The 8,511-nt window shown below is 53.2% G+C and overlaps 1 protein-coding gene across 1 annotated transcript; it reads left to right on the top strand.

The window, feature by feature from the left end:
* Positions 1–2,825: 2,825 nt before the first annotated feature.
* Positions 2,826–6,551, top strand: CDSN (corneodesmosin). Its single transcript, XM_023541644.2, has 2 exons — positions 2,826–2,940; positions 5,038–6,551. The coding sequence occupies exons 1-2, from the start codon at positions 2,856–2,858 to the stop codon at positions 6,549–6,551; spliced, it is 1,599 nt and encodes a 532-aa protein (XP_023397412.1). The 5' UTR covers positions 2,826–2,855.
* Positions 6,552–8,511: the final 1,960 nt, after the last annotated feature.

Genomic DNA, 8,511 nt, shown 5'->3' with positions numbered 1-8,511 from the left:
AGGAAGGGACAGAGTGGCCAGGAGGAGAGTAGCAAGAGGAAGGAATGTGGCCGAACACGAGTGTTGTGTGGGAGGCTGGAAGTTTGGCAGGAGGCAGAGAGAGACTGTGCCTCCTCAGCCCTGGCCGTCTGACAGTACCTGAGAGGAATGTGGGGAAGAAAACAAGACAAACTTTGCCACCTCTGGCTTGTCAGGGAAGTTTGTGTTGGAAAAGAATAGCCCACAGGACCTGCTGTGCCTCTGTCTTCTCTCTATCCACACTTGGGAATAGGCTCCTGGGCTCTCTCACCTCTCTGCCACTCCCCTCCCAGCTCACAGAGCTCCCTCCCTGCTTCTCCCAAGTCCCTGGAAAGAATGGGATGGGATGTAGGATGGATGGGATGGGATGGGATGGATGGGATGGGACTTGGGACAGAGTTAGTCAGTGCCTAAGAGTCTGGCAGGGAACAGACCTGAGGCAGGGAGGGGCACCACTGACATTCAGAAAGAACAACAACACCGTGTTAAATAGCATCCCTGTCCACAGGTTTGTGGCTGTTGTTCTATCTGGGGGCAGGAAGGGAGCCAAGGAGATTCTTCTAGAGTCAGCTGGGCCAGATTCCCAGGAGAGAGCATAAGATTCTGGAGCTGTAGGGCAAAAACTGCATCCTACTTGCTTTCCCAAAGTGGGTGGAGGCAGACGGGGTCAACTGGGGGGCAGCATTTGCTGAGAACCTGTGATAGGAGGGCTACACCCCTCACTCCAGTTCATCTTTCTGATCATTTCTCACTGGCCCTTCGCAAAAACCCTACAAGGCAGGCATGATTGAAAACATACCCATTTTACAGATGAAGAAATTAAAGTTCAGAAAGTTGCCCAAAGCCAGGTAGCTAGCTGGAACATGAACCCAAGTCATCCTGGACCCAAAGTCACTGTATCAACCTTCCTTAGGGGATACTACCACTTTCTGTCTCTTCTCACACAGCTCTTCCTTCCCACCTCCATTCTGAGCCCTGGCAGGTAGTCAAGGGCTATACTAGATGGTAGCCCTTGGCTGCACGTGACTATTTACATTTAAATTAAATAAAATAAAAAGTTCAGTTCCTCGGTTATACTAGCCCCATTTCAAGTGCCCAATAGCCACATGTAGCTAGTGGCTACCATATTGGACAGTGAAGGTATAGGACATTTGCATCATTGAAGAAAGCTCTATTGGACAATGCTAGGGATGGAGCTGCCCTTTCGAGAACACTGGGGACATTGTGCAAATGGGAAAGGGGTGAGATGAGCGGGGGTTCCTCCAGGATGCTATCTGGGGTGGGTCTGGGCCAGGGGAGAGAGCAACTTGACTGGACTCTGGGCCTCTCCCTCCGATACTGACACTCTTGGCAACACTAGTGAGCAATTAACTGGCCAGGGTGGGGCCAGAGGTAAAGCAGGAGGGAGGGGAATGTGACAGAGGAGAAACCAGACCTCTTCACAGGTCCTGGGCTCCAGGCCTCCAATCCTGGCTTTATCTCTCATTCTTCGGGAACCCAAAGCTGGCCCTCTCTTATCCTACCCAAAAGTGAGCTGGCTGCTTCCTGTTCACTCATCCAGGCCAGGGAGCCTGCTAATTGGCTGTAGGGCCACCACCTTCCCAATTAGCCTTATTAGCCTCTTGCTCAGGGGCACCAGCCGTGGGGGAAGGGCTGTGAGTGGCCTGTGAGTAACTGAGGCCCAACTATGACGGGGTCTCCAGCCCAGGCCTCTCCCCAGGCTGAGGCCCTGACAGCCAGCACCCCCTAGCTGTCCCTGGAGTCCCCCAGAAGGGAGAGGTGAGGGAGCTGGTTGCTGGAATGTGGATGCCTACTTTCAGAGAGAAAAATGTTCATTTACTGTTGGAGCACATAAAAGGTGTGTGGCAGGCACAGTACTTGGGCAGTGATAACATGTGGAGGCTGGGGGAGGGGGCAGATCCTCAGGTCTGGAGATGGAAAGCCCAGGCTGAGTGACAGGATCCCAAGGAAAAGTGTACAACCAGGGGCTGAGGTGGAAACCCCGATGGGGTTGCAAACCTGGAGTGGGGTGGGCTGGAACAGTTACCTGGGTCTTGAGGGGAAAGCTGAAATGTCCCTGTCTGTGTGTGGGAGGAGGTCAGGGAGTCAGAGTGGGGGAAGAATGGGAACTTGGGAGAGGTGGGAAGGCATAGAGTCAGGGGAGGAGGGAGGACAGAGAATCGTGAGTGGAGGGAGGGTGGATGGATGGGGATTCAGAGTACGGAGAGAATGGGGAGTCAGGAATGGAGGGAGGATGGGAGGATGTGGAGTCGGGAGTGGAGGGAGCATGGGGAATTGGGGATGGGGAGGGCATGGAGTCAGGAATAGAGGGAGGATGAGGAGTCAGGTGTGGAGGGAGGATGGGGAGTCAGGAGTAGGAGGAGGATGGAGAGTTGGGAGTGGAGGAAGGATGGGGAGGCGGAAGTTGGGGGAGGACAGAGAGTAGGAGGACAGGCCAACACCGGGAGGGAGGAGAGTGAAGCAGCAGGGTGACTGGGTCCTATGGTGAGAGTGGCCGCCTGAGAGTGGGCGGCCGTGGAGGCAGGTGCCATATTGGGCAATGCACGAATGAGGAGCTAGGGGCAGGCCAGTCAGGTGGCAGCAACTGCTCGGCCCTGTGGCCATGGGCACCCCACACTGCAGCCACCGCTGTTGCTGAGTTGGCAGATGCTCCCCACTGATTAATTCGGCTCCTCCCTGCCACGCCAAGTTCCCCTGGGCACCCGCCGCTCCGCCTCCCCTCCCCTGCCCACAGTGACTCCTGTCCCGAGAATGTCCAGCCCTGGCATAAAGGACCGTGTGTCCACCAGCTGCTGTCAGTCAGCTGTACGGTGGAGATGGGCTTCTCGAGGGCACCCCGGACGGGGCGTGTGGGAGGGCACGGGATGATAGCATTGTTGCTGGCCGCTCTGCTTCTGCCAGGTAGGAGGCTGGGGCCCTGGGAGCAGAGGGAGCGGGAAAGACAGGCAGTATGCTCACACTGGGTCAGGGAAGACTGAGGGGATACAGTGCTGGAGAGAGACCACAGTTCACGAGGGGAGAGCCTGGAGCAGGACGGCAAGAAAAGAGAAAGCAGGTGCTCTGGCATCTGATGTGTGAGCCCTGGGCTTCGGGCTTCACAACCTTTTCATCTCAGGAGAGTTACTTAAATTTGCAGAGTGTCAGATTCTGAAATTCTAAAACAGGCTTAATAATAACACCAAGCAATAGCCTCTCTGTGAGTCTCAAATAATGTAAGTGACATGTGCTTTGGAAATTCTAAAGGGTTATATAAATGTGGGTTGCTGTGCTGTCATTGTTATTATTATTGTTATTAGAGAGCCAGAAGATGAGGAGTGGATAATTAGTAGTAAAAATAATTGCTACCATTTATAGAGCCCCCCCCCTTTTTTTTTATGTGCTAGACACTACTCTAAGCACTTTAAACACGTTAGCCCTTCTGATCATTACAATAACTGCCAAAGATTCATTATTCCCATTTTACAAATGGGAACACCGAGGCTCGGAGAGGTTAGGACACTGGCTGAAGATCACAAAGTTAGAAAAAGTAGGCAAGCCAGGGTTCAAACTCAGGCTGGGTGACTCCAGGGCCTGTGCTATTGACCACTGGATATATGGCCCTTGGGGAATTTCTGTGACCTTCCCCATGGTCTGGGTGGGTGGAGAGTAGGGTTTGTGGTGTGGGGTGGAGGGGAGGGGGAAGAGGAGGAGAGAAGAAATGCTTATTGAATTAGTGCAGTGGAATGAAGGTAGCTGTGGGTAGAGTAGGGATTTGGCATGGAGGGATATGCAGAGGAATTCTTTTTGAGGAGAGAATGTGGGCATCACAGATTATGAAGATCTGGTTGCTGGTGGGGGTTCCAGGATGACAGGCAATAAGAAATCATAATTCTTTATGTTTTCTAAAGCATCTTCCATGTAGATTCTCTCACAGTCCTTACAGTGGTGCTGTGAGAAAGCTGGGCAGACCCAGGCTCTCTGGACGTATAAACTAAAGCTCAGAGAGGTTTAGTAACTTGCCCAATGTCACAGCTCTGCCCACACCACTTGGGACCTGAGGGGTTGGAGTGAGCAGAGGAAACTCAAGTGAAAGGAAGAAGAGAGGAAGAAGGATGGGGGATGAGTTGAGCCTGGAGGTTGGTGGGGGCAAAGAGTCAGTTAAGGCAAGAAGTGGTTGCCCATCCCCAAGCGAAGTAAGTCAAGAGAAGCCAGATGTGGGCCTGGGAGGGGAAGGAGGGAAGATGATAACGGCCACCAGCCTCAGAAGAGGGTTCCCTCCTGCTGTCCCTGGGCTGGGCCAATGAGCGCAGGGGTGCCTCTGGGTGCGGTGTCCTGTCACACTGGTATCAGTAGGCTCTGAAGCAACAGATGGGTGCCCTCACATCCTGGCCCCCACCCAGCTTTACTGGCATGGCCAGTGCTGGTACAGGAAATGGAATTTCTACCCTTCACCCAGGCCTGGACTCTCATAGCAAGCTGGTGACTGAATCTTAGCCCTCTGGTACCCTGTCCCTTATTTCAGCCCCTTTGCTACCTGGTTTTTCTTTTCCCAGCATTTCTTTTATGTTTTTTCTTCCCTCCTCAGCCCCCCATGGTTTTGTCTTTTGCCTTCTCCTTCCACTTGGCCCCTTGGGACCTAGCCCCCCACCTCTCAGAGTCTCGGTCTCCCTCACTCTGCCTATTTGGGGTCCTTTCTTTTAGACTCCTTGGTTCCTGTCACTTCTCCATTCCCTCTTGTCTTCAGTTTACTTCTTCAAGGCCTCCCACTTCTGAGTTCCATTTTCTTTTTTTCTGGTATGTTTTTGGCCTCCCTGCCTCCCCAAAGCCATGTAACTGTCTTAATTTTGCCATCTCAACAGCCTTCAGAGACTCAACAGTCAGTTCTCCCTCCTTTTCCACTGCAAAACCTCCCTGAGCTCCTCTTGGGAGAAATCAGAGTAGCAGGTACTGGAGTGGGCTCAGAGGTGAGGGAGAAAGCCAGGCTCTCTGGACCTTACTAACCACTACTTTCCTCCCCAGGGACCTTGGCTAAGAGCATCGGGACTTTCTCAGACCCCTGCAAGGACCACACCCGTATCACCTCCCCCAATGACCCCTGTCTCACTGGGAAGGATGGTTCCAGTAGCCACAGAGGCTCCAGGAGCTCCAGCAGTTCCATTTCCAGTTCCAGTGGTGGCCTCAGTGGTGGCTCCAGTGGTGGTGCCAGTGGTGGTTCCAGTGGTGGCCCCAGTGGTGGCTCCAGTGGTTCCAGTGTCTCCAGTAGTGGGTCCAGCGGATACAGTGTCTCCCAGGGTGGTTCTTCAGGATCTTCAGCATTTAAGCCAGGAACAGAGCATTCCCAGCCTGGCTACGTCTTCACATCTGGCTCTGCTCTACAAGGTTCATCCAGTTCCTCCCAGTCAGGAAGCATCAGCTCCCAATCAGGGTCTGCCTCAGCTCTACCCACCGGCAATGGTTCTTTCCGAGACATACCAAGCCCTTCTCTGACTGGAGGAGGGTCAAGCTTTCCTGGTTCCCAGAACTCTGGGGTGTCCCCCAGTGGTGGCCAAAGTGTCAGCTCTAACCTGCACCCCTGTAGTTCTGATGTCCCTGACTCTCCCTGCAGTGGGGGCCCTGTTATCTCACATTTCGGCCCCTACATCTCCAGCTCCCACACCGTGTCAGGGGGTCAGAAGCCTGTGGTAGTGGTGGTGGAGCAGCATGGCTCTGGTGGCCCCAGCACAGTTCAAGGTGCTCCCTGTAGCAATGGTGGTCTTCCTGGCAAGCCCTGTCCCCCTATCACCTCTGTGGTAGACAAGTTCAACGGTGGTTATGAGGTAGTAGGTGGGTCCTCTAACAATTATTTGGTCCCAGGCATGACCTACAGTGGGGGTAAGATCTACCCTGTAGGCTACTTCACCAAGGAGAATCCTGTCAAAGGCTCCCCAGGAGTCCCCTCCTTTGCAGCTGGGCCCCCCATCTCTGAGGGCAAATACTTCTCCAGCAACCCAATAATCCCCAGCCACAGCTCTTCTAGTTCCAACATCCACCAGTCTGGAACTTCCTCGGTTGTTGTGTTCCAGCCTGTGGGCTCTGGTGGGGTCCAGCCTTGTCGGACTGGCTCCACAGGCTCCAAGGGGCCCTGCTCCCTCTCCGGTTCTGGAGTCCACAGCAGTTCCAGCAGCTCCAGTTCATCCTTCCATCCCTGTGGCAGTGTTTCCCAGGGGCCCTGCTCCCCACCAAGCACTGGCCCCTTCATTGGCAGCTCCAGCTCCCAATCCAGTGGCAAAACCATCCTTCAGCCCTGTGGCAGCAAGTCCAGCTCTTCTGGTCAACCTTGCATTTCTGTCTCCACCTTGGCATTGAGTGGGGGTCCTGAAGGCTCCCCCAAACCTGATCCCTCAACTGGTGCCAAGCCCTGTGGCTCCAGCACCTCTGGAAAGATCCCTTGCCGCTCCATCCGGGACATCCTGGCCCATGTGAAACCTCTGGGGCCCCAGCTCACTGACCCTGAAGTTTTTCTCCCCCAGGGAGAGTTACCTGAGGGTTCATAAGTCAGCTTTTGCATATGTGCATGGGCGGGTACACACATATGGCACACTATCTTCCAAGTGGGAAAAGTCCAGGGGCCCAGGCATGGGGTTCATTCGGTTTTCCTCCTCCCTTCCCAGAGAGATGCTCTACCTCCCCCATTACTGCAATGTGGCAGACTCTCCCTCATCGCCTCTTCTTTCTTCATCTCCCCAAAACGGTAGACTCCAAATCCTATTCTCATTCCCTCCTGCTGCTTAGATTCCCATTCCACAGCAATGTCTTCTCTGCCAGATTACCACCTCCTAAATTTGTTCTGCCATTTCTTTGAGATGGTACAGTCCATTGCTAACCCCACCCATTCAGGTTCTTGACTGGGAAACTCCCCAAAATGTTCCCAAAAGGTGGGGATTTCTATGCCTGGACAACAAGTCCCCCATCCACTCCCCCTTTGCCAAATAAAGAAACATCCAAACTGTTATCTGAAAACAGTGGCCACTTCTCACTCACCTGGGGCTTAAGAGGGTGGAATCTTTGCCATTTAGTCAACCAACTTGATATCAAACTTTCTGGTATATCACACTTTCAATTCCATGTACCCTCCTCCATCATAGAGCTCACCCTAACCTTGGAAATCACGGTTCCCAATATCTCTCCCGCCTTGCCTCAAAATGTCTCCATCTCAGCCCCTTTCCTGGTTGCCACTTCACTCAGTGCTCAGATGCTGCCTGTGTGAGGGAGACACCAGAGTGTCCTTGGAGACCAGTGAAGGCTCCTTGTGCTCTCTGGATCCTGGACAGATGGCTTAATAAACTGCGTGAGCTAGATGCAGGCTTTTTGCCTTCTTGGAGTCCTGGGTCTCCTCTTAGGACGTGGGTGGTACTCCTCTTTGCTTCCAGTAGTCCCTATGTCCCCCGTTTTCATTATATGCTGGCTCAGTATTTCTTCACAGACTCCTCCCACAAAGGAGAACAATAAATATTTGTTGAACCGAATGCAGAGGCTGCCCGATTACCCACACTCTTTCTCCCACTTCTCTCCTCTCTCATTGCTCCAGGAAATACGTTCTCTCTCCACTCCTCCTTCACCCTGAGGTCCTTCCTGCCCCCTAGATAGACCCCTAATTATTTTCTCCCTCTCTCCACCCAGGTTCCTTCTTCTCTACCATTAGTTTGTCTCACCTTCTAGACGCCATCCTCTCTGGGAGTTCTGAGTGTCGATTTCTTGGGTTTCTGGGATACCTGGAACCTTGGCAAGGTCTGGGACACAACAACCCAGACCAGATTCCTAGTGACTGAGTAGGAGCCTGGGAGGGTGTTGTTCTGGGAGCTGAGGGTGGAGAGAATAAAAGGAAGAGAGGAGAGGAACATGACAGGGAGTGCAGCCAAACATGGTGAGTCACTGGCCTATATAATAAGGTCTCAGCAGGGTGGCCACTGGCTCACGGACAACAGAGGCTGACAGAGTCCTCTCCACCTCCACATTTCTGCTGCCTCTGCTGTGGTTCCAGAGTGAGAGCTGTGGGCAACATAGCTCTGCTCTTGGGTATGAGAGGGCAGAGCACTAGAGTGGAAACAGGGAGGTGGTCTACATGGGAGAAGGGAGAGAGAACATGGAGAGGGTGGTTTGAGGGCCATCCGACTTACATCCTGGAGACTGGTGGGGGAGATTCTGAGACTGAAGAAGTCCTCATATCCCAAGGACGGGAGAGTGGGCTGTGCTTGTACCTCTAGGAAGGGCCTCACTCCAAGCACAAGCCACCTCTAAGAATCTATACTTGGCTGCAAAGGAATTCATCTCTCCTTTAGGATGTAAACCATTCCCTCCTTTTGGGATAGTGCTGGCTGGCTCTTGATACATGACAACCCCATGAACAATGGAACAAAGCACTGCCCTACAACATCCCTGTTATCAGTTACAGATTGGACCACTGTGATCCGTAGAGTTTTCCCTGGCTGACTTTTGGTGGTAGATCACCAGCCC

Source organism: Loxodonta africana, chromosome 1, assembly GCF_030014295.1.
Source record: "Loxodonta africana isolate mLoxAfr1 chromosome 1, mLoxAfr1.hap2, whole genome shotgun sequence".
Lineage (NCBI taxonomy): Eukaryota > Metazoa > Chordata > Mammalia > Proboscidea > Elephantidae > Loxodonta > Loxodonta africana.
The sequence above is the reverse complement of the archived record's forward strand: the minus strand, read 5'-3'. Positions and strand labels throughout refer to the sequence as shown.

Bases quoted from the DNA above. Each gene is read 5' to 3' on its own strand.
- CDSN (XM_023541644.2), top strand. From the start codon at position 2,856: ATGGGCTTCTCGAGGGCACCCCGGACGGGGCGTGTGGGAGGGCACGGG. The intron at 2,941-5,037 runs GTAGGAGGCTGG...TTTCCTCCCCAG, and splicing joins GGCCGCTCTGCTTCTGCCAG to GGACCTTGGCTAAGAGCATC.